The sequence below is a fragment of the Poecilia reticulata genome, chromosome 15 (genome assembly GCF_904066995.2).
Source record: "Poecilia reticulata chromosome 15, P_reticulata-male-v2, whole genome shotgun sequence".
Classification (NCBI taxonomy): Eukaryota; Metazoa; Chordata; class Actinopteri; order Cyprinodontiformes; family Poeciliidae; genus Poecilia; species Poecilia reticulata.
Window position 1 is genome coordinate 22104834 of NC_088844.1, and position 20444 is coordinate 22125277.

The 20444-nt window shown below is 39.0% G+C and overlaps 1 protein-coding gene across 1 annotated transcript in view; it reads right to left on the reverse strand.

Moving 5' to 3' along the window:
* sptlc3 (serine palmitoyltransferase, long chain base subunit 3) overlaps nt 1-19798 on the reverse strand; it is a 33470-nt gene extending 13672 nt beyond the window's left edge. Inside the window, exons 1-6 of the mRNA XM_008430207.3 lie at nt 19620-19798; nt 13400-13591; nt 12569-12723; nt 10584-10732; nt 3025-3149; nt 1578-1671 (exon numbers count right to left, since the gene is read on the reverse strand). Of these exons, the coding sequence (XP_008428429.2) occupies nt 1578-1671; nt 3025-3149; nt 10584-10732; nt 12569-12723; nt 13400-13591; nt 19620-19718 (814 nt within the window). The 5' untranslated portion in view covers nt 19719-19798. The remainder of the gene's footprint in view (nt 1-1577; nt 1672-3024; nt 3150-10583; nt 10733-12568; nt 12724-13399; nt 13592-19619) is intronic.
* Between the last annotated feature and the right edge of the window lie 646 nt (nt 19799-20444).

Here is a 20444-nt window from a genome sequence, read left to right on the forward strand (position 1 = left end):
CTATAACTGACTGAGCTTGCACCTGTCAGGATGCATTTGCTGCTGAAGGACTAGCCCAGTCAAGGTGTTCTGTTGGTGGTGTTCCTGAGATAGATGGGATTCCAGTACACAGTTTTGTTTGTTCTTTTTCTAAGAAAACAAACTTTACGTAAAACAACATAACTAAACAGATACAATGTCTTGCCAAATATTCAAACCCCAAAAATGTTCAATGTGTTTCATGTGACAGACAAACACAAAGTAGAAGCTCAGCGCAAAGTGGAAGAAAAATGATGCACGGCGAAAACATCAAAAGTGTGTGGTGTATTTTGTATTCTGCTCATTTTACTCTTAACGAGCTTGCCCTCAGAGGTCACCTAATTAGTAATTAAGAGTCCACCTGTGTGCACGTTAATCTCGGTATAAATGCAGCTGGTCTGTGAAAGCCTCAGAGGTTCGTTAGACAACGCAAGTGAACAAACAACATCGTGAAGACAACGGAACACAGCTGACAGGTCAGGGGGGAAGCTGGGCAGAACTTTAAAGCAGAATGTCCAAAGCTTTGGACATCTAATGCAGCACTGTTGAATCTATAATGTGAAAATGGAAAAAGCATAGAACGGCTGGAACCCGACCAAGATATCGCCATGCACATACAGTAACAGGCGGTCAGTTAGATCCAGGTTTGATCTTAGAAAGAGGGAAAGTGGGACGACTACGGAGACTGTGAGGGAAGTTGAGAAATGCAGAGACGGGACTGATGATGGACAGAATGCTTCCAGGTGCTACATGCAATGTAGGGGAAACGGCAAACGTCTGGAAGAAGGTTCCCTGGTTGAGACCAAAACATTAAAAATTCATCTGCATCCAGCATGGGGATGTTTTTCTTTAGCAGGGACAGAGATGCTGCTCAAACTTAATAGGAGGAAGGATGGAGCTCAATACAGGGTAAAAAACCAAAAACATAAAGTATATTAATGTATTAGAAAGGCCTAGAGACTAAAAGGACAAAACTTTGAGTATCTACTCTGGGGTCTGCAGAGTATTGTCTCAGTTGGGAGTAAATATTAATGTAAATCACACTCTTTAGACATTAATTTGCTAGAAAGTTTGAAACACCATGCAAAATGTTTTCCTCCACTTCAAAATAATGTACCAATTTGTGTTGTTCCTTAAAATATTAACAGCAATAATATATAGTGACCTTTGTGGTTTTGAGGTCAGTTTACAGAAAGGTTTAAGTGTTCAACAGTTCAGATTTGGAGCTCGCTGCATAAAAATTGTGATATTTTTGCTGGTTGGTAAAAAAACTCTTCATAACTCCCAACATACTAATATGAAATGCAAATATAATACTATTCTCTAAATCTGCAAATCCTGTGAAAGAAAATTAGGGAACAGCAGAAAATAACCAAGAAGATGCAGTTTGCAGCGCTGCAAGGAGAAGCTCAAGCTTTTTTTCTGACGTAAAAATGGTTCAAGTCAAAGTAAGTTTGCTCTCAGTGATAAACACACAAGGACTGAGTCTTGAATTGCAATTTGGATCTCACCTCTTACGAATTGTGCAATAAATAAAAAGAGACAGCCGATGAACTTACTGTTGTGTTTGAACACCCGGATTGTAGCTCCTGACAGTCTGGCTCCCAAGATTAGAGATGTGTGGTTGAGCTCATCGCTTACTATCAAACATCCCTGGAAACCAGAAAAAAAGCTACAACTTACACACACACACAAAAAAAGAAAGGCTTTTCAGTTCCAGCTTAATTTTCACAATATGAAGCCTGGAATAAAATATCTTATGAAATTTCATTGTAAACCTGATTTTAATGACTGATTATTGATAAGAGCAGGATGAGTCTTTCATTCAGTTGCATAAAACAAACAACAGTTAACCGGCAACTATTTATCGGGTGAAAATTGCAACCATGTGAACGACGTAATGCATCTGTTCCTTAAGAGATTTCTTGGTTTTTATGAGTTTTAGCATAAAAAAGCAATCCTGTTATGCAAATGTGCTTTTTCGAATAAAAAGGATTCACATGGCCAATTACCCGTCAACTCATTCCTCTTCTTCTCCTTCCCCCATTTATGCCTTAATCACACTCTTTTTATGTCCCAGAAGGGATAGAAATCGTCTACAAATGTCCCCTCCTTTTGATGTCTGATAAAATTTTTACCAGCTCATCTGTTATAATTTTTACTTGGACAGTGTGATGCTTCATATGCTATAAAAATCAGCATGCAAATGAATTCAGTTGTCCCATCAAATTCTCTCCGGAGCATTAGCATATATAACACAGAAGCTCTGAGCAATTGACTGCATTAATCGGAATAATCTTGTAAGAGGCGGGTGGGGGGGGGATCTTTGTGTTGACACCAGCACGGTGACAGATACGCTCAGCATGGCCCGGGGTCAAGCTGGTCCACCAACAGCTGTCACTCTAATGTGGCTCCGCCTGCACGGAGAGGCCTGTCCGAGCTCACCCCGTCCCTGTAGGACGGAGCTGGCAGCGAGGCCTGACCCCTAGACGTCACCGGGTTAGCGTCAGCGCTGCAGCCCAAAGGGGTTGCTGCACCTCTTCAGCTGCATAAAACGAGCCTGCTCTCATCACTTAAAACCGTCAACCCTCCTTTTCTTCCTGTCCAGCTGAATCGCAGCTACTCCTGCTTCATGTTGCCGCCGGTTTCTGTCAGCTCCACTTGAAGCAGGCGGGTGTGCCAAGAGGCCAGATTATGGGTAGTCAGACCCTTAAGTAGTGCTCATAAAAACTGCCCTTGCTTGTCTGCCTGCCTGGAAGCAGTCATGTATGCCCAGAACCTTCTTATTCTGGCTACGACAAGGTTTAATTAAAACTTTAATTAAGTGAGGTGGTCAGGAATATTTAGCGGTTGTAGGTTTTCTTTTAATAATTTGGAGCATATGCAAGAAGGAAACAAAAGCTCAACTAATTATATTAATATCTGCCGTGCTTTGCAAATTGCGCCTTTATTGCTATTGGGTTTCCTTCATTCAGCGAGTGGGGGAATGTGTGGGGAATCGTGTACCTTCCCCACAAGAGCTGGGATGTTCATTGAGTTTGTTGCAAAGCCCATCCCGAAAATCATGGAGGACTCGACCCCAATGAAATCGGCCACGAGTTGCTCCAGCTCCTCATGAATCTTCAGGTTACCTGCAAGATGGAAATCACACAAAAAGAAAACAATCTTTCACCTTGGATGAGGTCTGCATCTCAGGAAATTATGCAATGTTGATATCATCGATAAATATTCTTGGTTGGGCTCAATCAACCTTTCCCACATTTTTCTGTTTGTCATCTGTTGCTACATTCATGATTGATAGGCAGATTGGCACAGATTGGCACGGTGTTTGCGTTGCTGCAATTAACTACGGTCACGACCTCTGGGTAGTGGCCAAAAGTAAAAGATCATGGCTACAAGAAGAAATGTTTGTGCATGTTGCTATCATCAGAGAGTGATTTATTCCTTTAGGTTCTTGTTGATCTTTTTTCTCGTCATCCATTCTAACATTCTGACAGACAGTAATAGTCTCCTGATAAAAAACATAAGACACAAACCTCTGGATCAGCACTCACACTCCAGAGATTAAATTCAATTCCTATAGATCTATGATGTGACAAACTTGGAATTTAGTTCCCCTGATCTTTTTTTTATTTTTTTTTATCCAAGGTAATATCGGAGCAGGTCTCGCAAGGTCTAAAATGATTCTGTTGGACAATATGAGGCTGAAACAGTTGGTGATAAACCAATATGGCAGGTGGGGACCAGAATTCATTTTTGTGCTAATGTGCCATCTGACATTGTGTTTCTTTCATTTTGTGAACAAAATAAGATTTTTTTTTTGTCTTGGTATCTGCCTTTGTGGCCATCTGTTAAATAGAACAATTAAAGTTTCAGGGTCAAGATGCAGCCCTCTCTATAAACTGGACTTTAATTGTGCTGCAGCGCCTAGAAAAAGTATTCATACCCCTTGAACTTTTTCTTATTTTGCCACATTACAACCACAAACCTCAATGGATTTTAATCAGATTTTATGTGACAGACCAACACAAAGTAGTGAATAATTAAGCAGTTGAAGGAAAATTAAAACTCAAAAAAATTGCAGCGTGCGTATGGATTCAGGCCCCTTTACTGATTACCACAAATAAAACCCAGCACCACTGCCGGCAGATGTTACATAAATAAAAATTACATAAATAAAAATGTGTATTATTTCTTCTCCGTATAAATCCAGCTGGTATGTGAAGTCCATATAGATTTGTTAGACAACATGAGACAAACGGCATCACGAAGACCAAGGAAGACAGCAACCGGTTATAAAACAATATCCCAAGCTTTTGAACATGTAAAAAATAACTTTCTATCGATGCTGTGGAAATGGCAAAACTGCAAAGCTACCATGCCAGGGTCATTCACCCAAACCAGGAGCCTGCAGCTCCAGGCCTCGAGAACTACTATCCTGCAACTATTCTTCTTCTCCACTCCTGAATCAAATGAGTGAACTCCCTCGTCAGCACGTCCTTCAGCTCTGCAGAGAGCTGATAACGAGCCATTTATTTCATTCAGGTGTGTTGGAGCAGAGATGCTCTCAAAAGTTGCAGAACAGTAGCTCTCGAGGACTTGAGTTGGAGACGGATGGCCTGATAGAGAAGCAGTCAAGTAGCCTAAGGTAACAATGGAGGAGCTGCAGGGATTTAGAGATCAGGTGGGAGAATCTGCTGACAAGACCAATTTTAGTTGCGGACTCCACAAACCTGGCCTTTTATGAAAGAGAGGAGAGAAGAAGAAAGTCAGACGCATCTGCAGTTTGCCCCCTAGCCACGTAGATATAACAGCAGACATGTGAAAGTGTAATCTCTGGCCAGATGAGACCAGAATATAACCTTTCGGAAGATGGATGGTGCTAAATACAGGTCCTAACAGGAGGAAAACCTGCTAGAGGCTGCAGGCGACCCAAAACTGTGTTGGAGGTTTGAGTTCCAGCAGAACAACAAGTATAAAAAAACTAAATCTACATCCTTTTCTTTCCACTCCATAATTATGAACCCCTTCGTATTGGTCTGCATGGAAACTCCAATAAAATACATTCAAGCTTGTACTATGTGTATGTATGTGCTAAAACATAAATCTAAGGAATGTAAATGCTTCCGCACAGCACCGCATATTCTGCATGCATGATATAAATCTCCAAAGCATGGAATCCATTCTAATACACTCGGCACGTGTTGTTACATTTGCATTGACAAGTAATAACACAGCCGACTTTCTGCAGAGGGAATATAAAATCTGATGAATAGTAATAACACAAAATTTCCACGACGTGACCTTTCATATGAAAACGGGGCCTTCATTGTATATACATTGCATACTAATCATTACAGTCAAAGTCAATATGGGTCATTACGACAGAGGGCGGGCATTAAATACTTACGCAGACAGATGTTTTTAGGCAGGCCGGGAAAATGAAAATCTGAGTGATGGGCATAAAACTGTAATGAAGTGAAGCAGCTCTGTCTTTATAGTGACTCCCGTTCAGTGCTCTCAGGACGATGAGCCAGCTAGATCGATTCTTACATTTCCTCGACCGCATGAGCACACAGGCCCTGCTGGCACGTGTAGCGTTTTTAATCAGACTGCACTGGCATTTGCGCTCTTTAAGGAACATTTCCCCTGGCAGTGTCTTCATAGGTGCGCCCAGCCTTCTTATTGATATTTTAACCTTCAGAAGCTGCCTTTAGATCTAGATACTCTTCAGGTGAAAGAGAGTGATTAGATGTAGCTCATCCTGCTTTGGTTAGATGAAATGAGATGATGCCTACATCTTTTTTTTTTAAGTCTTCCTTTGCCTGTTTTAGCAAGATCATCATCATATTTAGTGAGAACACTAAATATTGGAACTGTAGATATAAATCCTTCCTGCCTGTTTTCGTCATTACTTACATAGGACCCAAGCTTTCTCTAAAGCATTTATAAGCATAAAAAGAGCTAGTTATTTAAATATAAATTATTTCAATAGCGTATTCAACAATACGCTATTGCATAGGTACACTTTTTTATATATTTCACCAATACAGTGCTTGCCACATCTATTGGCACATTAAGAGTAAAAAAATCTAAACATCTAAACATTATCTTTAACTGGAAGAGGAGAAAAATAAAAATGTTAATTTAGCTAAAATTACTTAATGGGGGGGCTGCACAGTGGCACAGTTGGTAGAGCTGTTGCCTTGCAGCAAGAAGGTTCTGGGTTTGATTCCCGGCCCCGGTCTTTCTGCATGGAGTTTGCATGTTCTCCCTGTGCATGCGTGGGTTTTCTCCAGGTCCTCCGGCTTCCTCCCACAGTCCAAAAACATGACTGTCAGGTTAATTGGCCTCTCCAAATTGCCCCTATGTGTGAGTGTGTACGTGCATGGTTGTGTGTCTCTGCGACAGCCTGGCGACCTGTCCAGGGTGACCCCGGAACGTTAGCTGGAGATAGGCACCAGCAAACCCTCCCGACTCCACCAAGGGACAAGGGTGTCAAGAAAATGGATGGATGGATACTTAATGGGGGTTAAAAATCCCATGTTAAGAAATAATATCTTTACAAAATCCCAGATGGCTCAAATGTTGATAATCTAAATTACTCAAGTGCCAATAAGAGAGCACTTAGTCTTCTCCTATAATCTTTCAGATGGTGTAGCAGAATAAGCTGTTTTTTCTAATATACCTAATTTGTTTTAGAAATTGACACACTTTCAAAATAGATAAATACAAAATGCTAAAGATGAATGTACTTCAAAAGGCACAGTACTACCAAGTCTATAGCCAGAATTTATCTGCATTGAATGAATGTACTTCGGGCTACACATTGATACTGCAACTTTGTTTGATTGTGATGCGATAAATGTGCAATAATGACATTTTTTTCTGTGTGAGATTATGCCACTGCACTAAAAGATTAATTAATTTCAATTGTTTGTTTTTTTAAAACATTTGCACCAGTTGTGCCGAAATATCTGTGTCTGAAACCCAATAATTCCCTTATTAGTAATAAGTGATTAATTACAATGCTTGCTATGTGAGAATATTTGACAAACAGTAAGTTAATGATTGCAGGAAAAAGAGGACCAACCAGTAATGTTAGTCTTTGAATGTTCGGTTTGCCTTTATTGCACTTTGTGTCCAACTAGAGACACTCCCTGTGCACCCCTAATATTAAAAACCAGAACATTAAAATGTTCTGGTTTTTCATTAAAATTTACTTGAGTGAATACATTTTGTTCCAATAATTACAGGTTGACCAAGACTTCAAGTTAAACTGCAATTAATCTCAAGACAGGAGATCATTTAAAAAAAAAACAAAAAAACATGTTGAATCTGAATGTTAAATGGAAATTAGATCATCAGAGTGAATGGTGCTTATTTTAAAATATATATCCTGTTAAGTTGTTGTTTCTTTTTTTTTATAACTATAACACAGCCTCTAAAAGATCTAGGTTTTTCAGTCTGCTACAAATTGCTATGGCTGTGATGGCATCACGACAGATCTTAAAGAGACACCAGGGTTTTTAAATATTTACTTCATATATGGTCTCATGAGACAAATGCTTGTTTTTGCATAACCCGCTCACTCAAGGCAGCTGAAGAGCCCATTAGAAACCCAGACTAAAACAGTCCAATTTGGAAAGAGAAATAAACATATAAATAAATCAAGAAAATGAATAATGGATTGTTTTGGGGGCTGGGGGGATAAGGGAGTGGTGAACTGACAAACATTGCTTGTTGTTTTTCACTGTCAAACTGCTGACATCACGAAACACACTCCCACATACGCAGACTCTTGTGTGCCCGCACCACTTTGTAATCCCGCTCTCAGCAGATGCACGACTACCTGGCAGCAGAGGTTTCATACTCTAAAAACATCAATAACGAGAGAGGAAAAAGGTGCATTTCTGAAGAAAACTTTACCAATGAGATCCATGATGTTCACTCATCGAATGTTTTGACAGAAATACACAGCTGATTGCTAGTCATTAGAGTTCCAAGCTCCAAGACAGATATGCCTGAAATGAGCTTCATGCTGCCACTTGCATCTGATCAGAAGATGGGCTCAAGATCAAAAGATAAGACACCATTTAAAATTCATTAGATCCCACTTTCTGATCCTTGTTATTATAACATGTCCGTGTATGTATATCGCATTTGCATCCTGTTTAAAGTCCTGAGGGTTTTTAATTATGACAGCTCATCTACAGTAACATGTCTTCCATGGCTCCTCTGTGGACCAAAATGTATCTCTGCTGATTATCACTGCACATAATTGAACAAAAGCTGAATAATTCATACAACAATACAGTTACTGACAGATAATTAAACTGGCAGTATAACTCGGGGGAAATATACAGGTCCTTCTAAGTAAATTAAAATATGAACAGAAAGGTCATTTTAGTATCCCATTTTAAAAAGTGAAACTCATATATCGATGGCACACAGCGTGATACAGTCAAGCATTTATTTCTGTTAATTTCGACTATTTCAACATAGAAATATCAGCCCACTGAAAAGTATCTGTGTGTACTGTAAAGTATATCAATACTTGGTTGGCCCTCCTTTTGCAGGAATTACTGCATCGGTGTGGTGTGGCATGGAGCTTGTGCCTCTGATGAGGAATTAAAGAGACTCAGGTTGCTTTGACAGCGCCCTTGTCATCTGAATAGTTGAGTCTGGTGTCTGAAGATCATCTTGGCTTAGATTAAGTAGGTTTATAGGCTAATTGAGGATGTGGGATTAAGCTCAGCATTGTGACAGTTCCTCTTTTCTTACTTAGCTGTTTAGCTGTTCATGGTGGTCTCTGATGTAAATCAAGCTCATTAAGCACACGGGATGAGAACAAATGCTGACTCTGTCAGCACTGATTGGCAATTCTGCTCCCCTCTTGCATCACTTTTATGGTGGGCTTCCCTTTTTTCAGAGATACAATCCCTCATGTCTCTACTGGGACAGAGTTAACACAAGCCCAACATGCTCCACAGGACAAACAATAACTTCCTTTAGTATTCCTTAGAAATATCATTACACACCTTCAGCCAAATCTGACGGGTCTGTCAAGTACGGCCGCTGCCCTTCATAGGACACCGTATGGACTTCTGCTCAGACCATTACTTTATGCTGTAAAATAAACTTTTATCACTCGAACTATGTTGCTTCTAAGAGCAATTTCTGCTATTGAGTCTAAACAACACACACACTGACAGATGTTTGGATTCAGGTGTTTACAGATACACTTCATGTTGGGCTACAGTTACAGCTAAATACATATTGTATTAATTAGTACAGCGTACTTTTCAATGATGTATGTTTGTCGTTATTGTATCCATTTTTTTTTAATAAACCAAAAGCAATGTCTAATTGAGGTATTTTACATAAATATAACTAGTGATGCATTATAGTGAAAACTATAATGCTCCACTTGTGAAAGTAAATCTTGTACTTCTGTGTGTACGATTCTGAATGCCTCACGGCCAGATGGGACACATAAAAACTGACTAAGCTAAAACAGGAAGTGGTACATCAAGTGTGGGAAAGTGTTGGGTTGTGCTGGAAAATTAAATAAATATATTCACTCAGCTGGTCACCAGAAGGAAGCAGGAAGTGCTCTAATATATCCTGGTAAATGGCTCTACTTGCTTTCGAGCAGATAAACAAAGTCAGCATTGTCAGGAAAACATTGTGACATAATTGCTGAAGTTAGAAATGATAATATTGATGATTAACCCACATTTTCCTGACACTTTTCTTTCTTTTCCTTCATCACAATGTCCCCACCACTCTTCATGACCTTTAGTATCTCAGCCAATGAAAATCTATCTGCGAGGCCAGGTATGCTATTAGCATGTAGGGTTGCATGCATGACACATGAAATTTATTGATCTATCAATGCATCTAAGCAGTCCTTTGTGATTGCAGTGTTGCATGCATAGATGTTGCAATAACTGTGATTTGATATGTTGAGCATCAAGTAACTCGAGCAACTTGGATGGTTTTTTTGCCTCTCTCTACTCTTCCTCAATACTCTGGGGTCTTGATTCCCAAATGAATGGTAAAATTTACTTTCATTTGAAAAGGGGACAGAGCAGCAGCATGAAGTGCTCTAGACATTTTCTGGCTGACTTGAGAGTTAATGAAAGACCCCTAAGCAACAGTCATGTCATTTTTCACCTTAGTCCAGGTGAAACGATTCTGACATTGTCTCTGGTCCAGGAGTGCAAATTCTAGCACATTTCCATACTACTAGTAATTTTATGCCTCATCCCAACTTCCAGAAAAAAAAAAAACGTTTTTTTTTGTCAATAGCTGTATGCTATAATCATCAGAGATATTAGAAAACAACACATGAAGTATATCACTGTGCATTATGACAGGCAGTTTCAACAGAAAATGCACAAAAGTCAATTCCCCCATCACATAAAAACAAACGCCGTTCCTACTATGATTTATACAGTGGACATTACTTCAAATCGAATGAAAAGCTTTGTGAAACTGAGCTCAAAGCAACAAGTGGAAAACAATCTCTTTTATCTGTTAAACATTGACCGCAAACGTACCAATTTCCTGTCTTGTGCTGCAGACACCAGCCCCGTACTGCCGCACCTTCTCTGCCACAGTTTTCAGGAAATCTTCGTTGTTCTCTGCGAAGCCGAGGTAGTTGTATGAGCCCATGTTGATGACATTATGTATTGTCCTCCCAGTAAACCTGTGAAGATTTATGTTTGTCTCAGTTAGTGTGTCATTGTTCTTCTGGTATGCACACACACACATGCGCGCCCGCGCACACACACACACACAAACATAAATAACCTCCCAATAAACTGCACAACAGCTATAAATGTGCTGTTCAGTAGCAAGAAATGGAATCCAAACAACTATACTTTAAACTAAAAGGCAGTGAATTTATATATTTTTGGAGAGCGAATATGCAGATAACATTGGATCTCTTATGCATGTGAATACGATGAGGAAGTGGTAGGAAACATGGCCCAAGTTTACCTGTCCAGTTTTAAAGTAGTTAAAGTTCTTCTTTCAAAGAACAGAAGGAGTTTATCAGCCGACCTACTTTTTCCACTGTGCTTCATACCATTTTGCCAATTCACCACACTTCTCCACAAAAGTCGAGCAGGCTTCCCCATATCTTACAGTCACATTAAACCTCTTTAAACATGTAATCCACGCTTACCTCTTCACAGATTCATAATATCACTTTCCTTCCCTGTGGCTCTGCTCATTTTCTTTTTCATAACACATTCCCTGACCCTGCTGCGCAGCGCCAAGGAATATCAATTGTGGTCCAGAAACTCAAAACCATATCTGCATATGGTTTATTTGCTGATATTCTTGGTGTGAAATATTTGGAGAAAAAAAAATCTACATGTAAGTTAATTTAGGATAACTTACTAATAATAAAGACATGGATGCACACTGAACTTAAAGGCTATATACACTGACAAGGAAAGAGTGAACACCTGACATGATGGTGGTTATATGTAGTCAAAAAAAAATACAAAACACATGTTGTGCAAGTGTCCTAAAAGTACTTTGTGGCAGCTGGTTTCAGAAAACAGTATATCCCTTAGGTTAGGCCTAGAAAATGATCTTTAGATTGTCCCCGCAAGTCTTATTGGTTTTGAGATGCTCCCACGCACTGAAGTCATCTGGGTATGAATCACAATGTTTCTATGCACAACATAATCCCGCACACAGAGTGTTGTATGCAGGAACATATTGTTCACCTACTGTCTAAGTCATTCAGCGTTGATGTATACATCTGTGCAAAGATTGCCTCAAGTCTCCAGGATATTTAAGAATTTTGTAACTTCACCGGATTTTGGCATAATTTATAGAGCAGTTCAAAATTAAGGGCAATAATGAGTTATCAGTGAAAACTTAACCAGAAACTGGAGGGAAAAAAAATTCTAATCAGTGAAAGCAAAGTTTGATCGCGCATTAATACTTCTGAAAATCAATAGCACTCACACTGGTTTTCAAGAAAGGCGTCACACTGCAAGTAGCATTGCTTTAAATTTTTTGTTCTCTACCGTAATCTAAGTTCAATATACATCCTACTGATGTTTTGTTCACCTGCTGCTTGCATGACCATAATATTGCAGTGACTCCAGGAAAGGTGTTACATTTGTCTCATTATGTTTCCTCACACGATGCAGGCTTTCCCTATAAATGTGAGAGATTATTGCACCATCAGCTTCAGCCTTGCTTTACAGGGGGAAACGGGATCCATGTTTTTACCAGCAGTAAGACAAGGTTCCTTGTGGGGGATTCCTGTACAGATGCAGTGCACTGCGAAGCATTCATTTTACTGCAGCACTTTAAAAATTATATACAAAACTTATATTACAAGCTTTGACAGTATGATGAATACATTTCAAAGCCCGAAGAACCCAACTTTCCTCAGTCTCCTCGAAACCTCCATATGTGCATTTTAGAGTTGTGTGCTCCTTTCTGCAGCTGTCCTACTCCACACGCAACACAGCCGAGGTGCTAAAAGTTACAATTAGAAATGGTTGGGTTACAATACCTGAATGTCCAGTTGTAGTCATCAGACACCCTTTCCATCAAGTTGAAGGTAGGGCCTGGGAGACTGCATATGGGACGGTTCCAGTTGTCCCGTACTCGCATGTATAAGTTTCGAGTGTAAAAATTTTCAAAATCCTGGTAAAGGGGAGTGAAATCCTGGCAATAAAAACAAATTAGTTAACTTCACAATGAGTCAGAACCAGGTTTTTTTTTTTTTTTTTTGTTTTTTTTTTTTTGTCGAGGCAAATTGTACATTTTAACAATTTGCTTTTTACAAGTTCTTGTACTTGTACGATAATCAGAGCCTTTATAATGTAATGTCATTAAATTTGAATAATTACTCACCTTAATCCAATGACAAAGCTAAGCTTTTTCATCAAGATTATTCGAGAATATCCTGAACATCCTTAATAAAATGAAATCATGACTTTTTTTGGCTGACTACGCTGTCAAGATAATACTTCATTGTGCCTGCCAACCCATAAAGCACAAAACATGTTGAAGACAAAGTATTTTCTAATTTAACCTTCACTGAAGAGACATAATATGAAATCTGAAACAAAGTAACAGAGAGCTTGAATCCTCTGAGATTTAATTAGATCTTCAACACATATTCTCTTTGGTGTTCCGTTTCACCCATGGCAACGTTATACAGAAGTGCGGAGAAACACAAGGGAAGAAAGAAGAGGCACTGCTTAAGGGAAAAATGGAAATAATTGGGGAAAACAAAACGTACTGATGGTGTCTGCAAGCTTGGGTGTGTGGTATGTGTCTAATCATACAAAATGCCTGGGAGTGTGCCGAATGCATGTTTTTTTTACGTTGTACCTACCTTCTGTTCCTCTCTTTCCTGGGCAACATGGCACTTCTCCAGGCCCACAGCTCGGAGGAAGTCTCTGAGGTAACCAAACAGGGTGCCAATCCCATAACCCACGTACGTCATCACCGCCACATACATGGGTGGTTGTTCAAACGTGTCATGGCTGAGCTGCCTGGAGCCGACGCCGGTCTGTGGGCCATTTTTCTATTTAACGAGAGAGCAACATGAGCGCTTTTGCATTCCGGACGGGAGCAAAACAAACATTTGTAGTAACAAATGCAGTTCAGTTTAATATAAAAAAATAATTGTGGTTAGCATTTCAAATAACCTGGATGAAACAGACACTGAAACCTGTAATTATGAGACTAATTTTGAAAGACCCGGCATTGGGGATCTCTGTGTGCCAACAGTTAGAAATGCATTGTAATATTTCATGTGAAAGAGAACGAAGATGATTTAGTTCAACATGAGTAGTTTTAGAAAACTCTCCCCTATGAGTGACTTTTCAGGAAAAACCTGAAACTATTGACCAGTTTCATACTGTAAGCAACTATTCATGTGACTAACCTTTATTATCTACGCATCGACATACAATCAGATTATTTGTACAGCAAAGGGAGCCACGCCCTTTGTCCATTTAAAGGAATGCAAATACAGGACAGAATGGCAATGAAAGCCGGATAATTTATGCAGCCTCGGGTTGCTGTTGTGCTCGTCTCATCAGGCCACTTTGCAGTTTCTTGACTTTCATGCCCTACATGCTTTTTACAAGTTCTTAAAATGCACAAAGCAAAAAATAATCATGGCCAAGGCAAAGTTTCTACAAAAATAACTACACTGCAGGGACATTTTTCTATTGGTCACACTTCAAAATGGGAAAGAGCCCCCAAGATGACCGTGGTATCATGCGTGGGATCTAAAAGAGATAAAAATAGAAGAAAAAAAACATACACACAAATATAAATTTTTTTTAAAGGCCGGAGAGTCAACTTAGAACCACAACTTTACGGCATTAAGTGCACCTCTGTCAGTAAATATATGCTTTCAACGCCATTGTATTATGAGCATGCGTAAAGAATCACAGAGCAGGGATAGTTTAACGACATCAATTACAATGTTTTCCCTGTATCCTTGCAAGCTGATATCTTTATAACACCAGCTAATGTATGCTCAGCATCCACAGGCAGTTCTGCAACGACAAATCTAAGTTTTTATTTTTTTAAGTGGTATTTATTAATGTTGCATGGTGGTAAAAAGACCTGCAGTGATTCAGAACTGAATTAGATTCAGTGGAAAACAATGACTCTATGTGTTGCAATGACCTACTTCAAGTGCCAGATGGGTGATCTCAAACTAAGCAATAAAAAGATAAGGGATAGCCAGCTAATACTAATCTCAACCCTTATTCATGCTGACATTTGTGTTTCATTCCATTTAACTTTTCTCTAGGAAGGTTAAATGCAGAAATAACTCAAGAATATTAGAATAAAATAAAATTTAGCCACATTTTATTTGAATCCCTGATGAGGGCAGTTCTTCACCCTGGCATAACTAACAGTAGGTCCTGAGAAGAACCATTGCTCCGCCCACATGCATAACACATTGTGCATGACCAGGAGGGCACCCAAAAAAATCTGACTCGGTTTTTCTAATTAATTGTGACATATTTAACTAGACATGTGTGAATAAATACAGAAGAAACAAATTTGTTCTAGAAAAAGATTCATTTCCTAAAGTCTCCCACTTGATGCCCCATTCCTTCCCGTCGTCCCAGTGGTTCGCTCTACTGCGCTTCAATCTCAAATTTTGCAGACACCTGTGTTTCAAGAGTCAGGCTGGAAAAAAGAACAAACTAATATAAGAAAGAAAAAAGAAGTCGAAAAACTGAACTGATGGCATGCCAGCACTGGCATTGGTTTACGACTGGAACAGGTTTGGTGGAAAAACTCCCCTGAGGAGCTCCATCTTAGAGATAATGAGTTACGAAAAGTCTCCATAACAGCACGTTTATTCAAGCTGTTGCATAAATCTATGTTAGAGTTGCTATGAAGAGTATTTCTTCTCCCTGGAGCTAAGCTGTTAGTTATGCGTTTCTGAAATACTCTCTGGTTTTGTTCAACTGATCTCTAACATACCAAACGAATGACATTCCAAAGTCCAGGCTCCCTAATGACAAGCACCCATGGTAAGACATGCACAGCTCCTCTTTGTCACATCCATTTGTTCAAATCTTTAAAAATATTGCCCTGACTTCATGTATGGCAAAGTTTGGTCGTAGCTATAGCCATTTGCTGACTAACAAAGAAGAACACGCATCTCCTTTAACTTTGAGCCAGTGCCACGGGGTCTATGTGTCACATCATGTTGATTAATGAAGCTATTTTATTTCTAGGGGTATCTATTTCCAACAACAGTACCACCTGGGACTTTGTTAAAAACAATTATATCTCAATGTGTTTGTTTTCCGCCACTTTGGAAGGTGCTGTTTATAGCAACAAAATCAGTGCTGTTCCAAAACCACTAATAGCTGCTGTAAATGTCTGTCAAAATGTTACACAGCAGCGTGAAATAACAATAATAACAAAGAATACTGTGATTAAGAGAGTTAAAAGGCCTTTATTACGTGTGTATCACCAAATCTGTGAGCCAATCCCTTGATTGGTTGTTGTGAAACTAGTTGCAATGTTCTCTCAAATGCAGCTTTTCATCTGCTTTTGTGGACCGTAGTAACAAGCATATAAAATGCTAACTTTACAATAAACAACCCCAAGATGTAGTTTGATGTATTTTTTCTTTCAGTCTTTTTCACAAGGCTGGTTTATAAAACCAAACACTCAGTGCTTCATTTGCTCAAACAACTATCGTTTTTATTTTTCCATATCATAACTAGCTCGACTTTACAGGGGTTTCTTCTGGATAGTTTATACTCATGTATGTCTTAGAATTGTTGGAAACCTTATTCTATGTTTCTATTAAAAGAAGAGGGATTGGCCTCCTAAGTAACGTTGAGCTGCTGTTTTGAACCAAGTTGCACATAATCTTATTTCTTTGACATACAACTCTTGACAATGCAATGACATCGTTGCATAGCTAGAGCACTGTGAAGTTCTGCACTCACTTACATTGAAAACAAATTAGTCACACATCAACTGTTGTAGTCTAACGTCTCTCTTGAGTCTCAATTCAAGCACCGAAAACTTTTTATATTTAGAGGAAGCTACAAATGGATAGTACAGAAAGTAAAGAGGACTTTTTGAGGAAGTATAAGAACTGTACCCTCTGTAAAAATACAACGCATGTAAGGGAAAAGAGGAATCATTTCAGGGTCTTTTGTTTTTACTTTTTTTTTTGTACAAACCGGATTCCAAAAAAGTTGGGACACTAAACAAATTGTGGATAAAAACTGAATTCAATGACGTGGAGATGGCAAATGTCAATATTTTATTCGTAATAGAACATAGATGGCAGATCAAAAGTATAATCTGAGTAAATGTAACATTTTAAAGGAAAAATATGTTGAATCAAAATTTCACAGTGTCTACAAATCCCAAAAACGTTGGGACAAGTAGCAATACGTGGCTGGAAAAAGGAAATTGAACATATAACAAACAGCTGGAAGATCAATTAACACTAATTAGGTCAATTGACAACATGATTGGTATAAAAATAGCTTCTTAGCACGTCAGTGCTTCTCTGAAGCCAAGATGGTAAGAGGATCACCAACTCCACCATTGTTGCACAGAAAGATAGTGCAGCAATACCAGAATGGTGTTACCCAGCGTAAAATAGCAAAGACTTTTAAGTTATCATCATCAACCGTGCATAACATCATCAAAAGATTCAGAGAAGTTGGCACAATCGCTGTGTGTAAGGGTCAAGGCCATAAAACTCTACTGGATGCTCGTGATCTCCGGGCCCTTAAACGTCGCTGCACCTCAAACAGGAAGGCCACTGTCAAGGAAATAAAGGCAAGGAATACTTCCAGAAAGCATTGTCAGTGAACACAACCCACCGTGCCATCCGCCACTGCCAGCTGAAACGCTACAGTGCAAGAGGAAGCCATTTCTAAGCAAGCTCCACAAGCTCAGCCGTTTGCACTGGGCCAGGAGTGTACTGGCCCAGTGCCCAGTGCACTGAATGGACAGTGCCCAGTGGACACAGAATGGACAGAACAGAATGGACTGTTCTGTCCATTCTGTTCATGGACAGAACAGAATGGACTGTTCTGTCCATTTTCTGGACTGTTCTGTGGTCAGATGAAGGTGCTACAAAGAAGGCCCAAGATGATTGAACAGTTAGAGGCCTGTATTAGACATGAATGGGAGAGCATTCCTATTTCTAAACTTGAGAAACTGGTCTCCTCTGTCCCCAGACGTCTGAGTGCCACAGTGGTAAAAATGGCCTTGTCCCAACTTTTTTGGGATTTGTTGACATCATGAAATTTTGAAACAACATATTTTTCCCTTAAAATGATACATTCTCTCAGTTTAAACTGTTAATCTGTGATTTGTGTTCTATTGTGAATAAAATATTAGATGTTGGCACCTCCACATCATTGCATTCAGTTTTTATTCACAATTTTAGTGTCCCAACTTTTTTGAAATCTGGTTTGTACATTTAAAAATAAAAAAACTTCTGTTTCAGTGGACTGTGTTAAATCCAAAATATATATCTATAGAAATGTGGATCAGATAAGAAAATCTAGCTATATGATGAATTGCAAGGGAAAACAAGGTTGGTTGTCATACTTTGCTTTACTGCAAACAAAAAATGCTATAAATAGTCAGCCCCATCTCAGTGAGGAGAGGAAGCCTAAAGTGTGGGATGTTTCTGAAAAGTATATTTTTAATACAGTGTTTCAGTTTGCAATGCTTAGTTTCAATTCTTAATTAAAACATCTTATAGAAACAATATCAACCTTAATGCCATGTTGGCTACTTTGTTAAACCTACAGAATTGAGCAACCATCTGTTTTTTCTGCTCATCACTAAAAACTAAACTATTTCTAAAATATCCTACAGTGGTTGAAACCTCTGATGGACTCATTTAATAGCAATATTTGCCAGTGAAAACATTGATCATAATATGCAAAGATCATATCTTGGACTACAATGTCTCTCTGCCTGGCTTTCTTTCTAACCGCATGGACAGACAAAAATTTAAAGAGGACAGGCAAAAACAAATGAGGTGGATCAGCAGTGCCTCCGGGACATGGAACATGGCTTCTGTTGCCTCTATATTGGTCTGTTAGCGTGTCATGAAAGCAATGCGATTCTCATACAGCAGCAGTCAGATGCCTCCTCAAATTTGTTGCAAGACTGACTGCTACTGGAGATCCTTCAGGCCCACTGCATCTCCGTTCAATATGATTCAAAAAGTATTTTAGAACTGAATTGACTTATTGTTAGACAGAAACAGAAAATTATGTTCTGTGTTCTTTTAAAGTGTATGTAAATATCTTAATAATAACCAAAAGTGATACGGAAGTAAAATCTTGAAAAATCCCATATCAAATTCATAATTGTTTCCCAAGACGGAGACTGACGGTGCGGCGAGAGGTTGGAGAAGGAGTTAGCAGTGGCGGTTAGCCACTCTAACCCAAAACAGCAGGACGCACTTTTGAAGTATTCCACGCTTTCAATTTATTTAACTTCGTCCACATACAGCCAGATCTCCACGGTACTAAGCATTATATTTCCATACATGAGAAAAGTAACGTTAGTTTACCGCTCTGCACCTCATCATCACCAATGTTCTCTTCTACAACAAAATGGAAGACTAGTTCTTCTTCTGTACAATAGTGCAACAACAAAGGAAATAGGCGCCCCCTTGAGGCGATACCTACTCATCTCTAGGAACCAAACAGCATAATGACTGTTACAAGACCTGACGGCGTAGTTAATACAAGCTGCATTAAAACATGTAGCTTATTTATAAATAGTTATGTTGAACAGATATAACGACACAAATTACGAATTAATTCTACGTTATATTTATGTATAGTTAAATTGTTGCGTACTTAAAAAAAATTTAAATGTAGAATTGACATAAAGTACGACACACTGTGGGTTACGTCACAAAGTTTAGCCCAACCACAACCGCCGGTAGATAACCTGAATACGATCAGGTGCTGAACACCGTGCCGCACCTAAGCAGGCGGACCCGCAAGGTAAGGGGAAAAAAGTTACCCCATAATAAGCAACTGTCATCAGTGAAGCATAAACAGACAAACCTCTGTCTTGCTGTGACAGCTGTTTTTCCTCAAATCGTCACATTTCAGTCCGTTCTGGCTCGAAGGAGGCTTTAGGTCTGCGTCAGAAGTTCTTGCCATGTTTAGCAGCGGAATGGGTCTGTTCCGTTGAATGACAAACCAACGTGCTTGTTACTAAACTGCCAAAGGTGACTTCCTCCTTCAGCTGTTTCGGTTCAGCCTCTTTTTTTTTTTTTTTTTTTTTTTTTTTGTTGCTGTTGTCTGAAAACTTCAGCAGAAAATGTCACGCTTGGTTTACCTCAATGTTTTCTCTTTCGATACAGCGTAAAAGGGAACTTCTAGTTATTAAAAGCTAAACAGAGCTGGCACTTACATCACCCTCATTTGTTTTTAAATTATGGAATACAGGTTTTTTTTTTAATGTATTTTACTCAATAAAAAAACGTTGACAAAATGTAAATAAAATGTTTTTACTATAATTAGACCTACTGTTTTGGGTATCATGAATGTAATACTTTATAAGAAAAGCTCTTCTATGTTATTGTATTTTTTTATTATGTGTACTAATAAACATAATTCTGTACATGCATTCCATTGCAAAAGTATTCATACCGTTTGCACTTGTTTTGCATTTTATCGGGTGATGCCACAAACATTACTAACAACAGTAGTAATAAGTGGTAACTAAAAACTGAGGAAAAAAGAAGGAAAGAAAGAGAGGAAAAAATGCATGGAGAATCTCAGCAGCTCCTCCAGAGTTACCATGGCTGCTTCTCTGATTAAGTCTCGTAGCATTGATCCTAATTCCATTTCCAAATGATGAATTGAACAGAGCTCTGTGATATG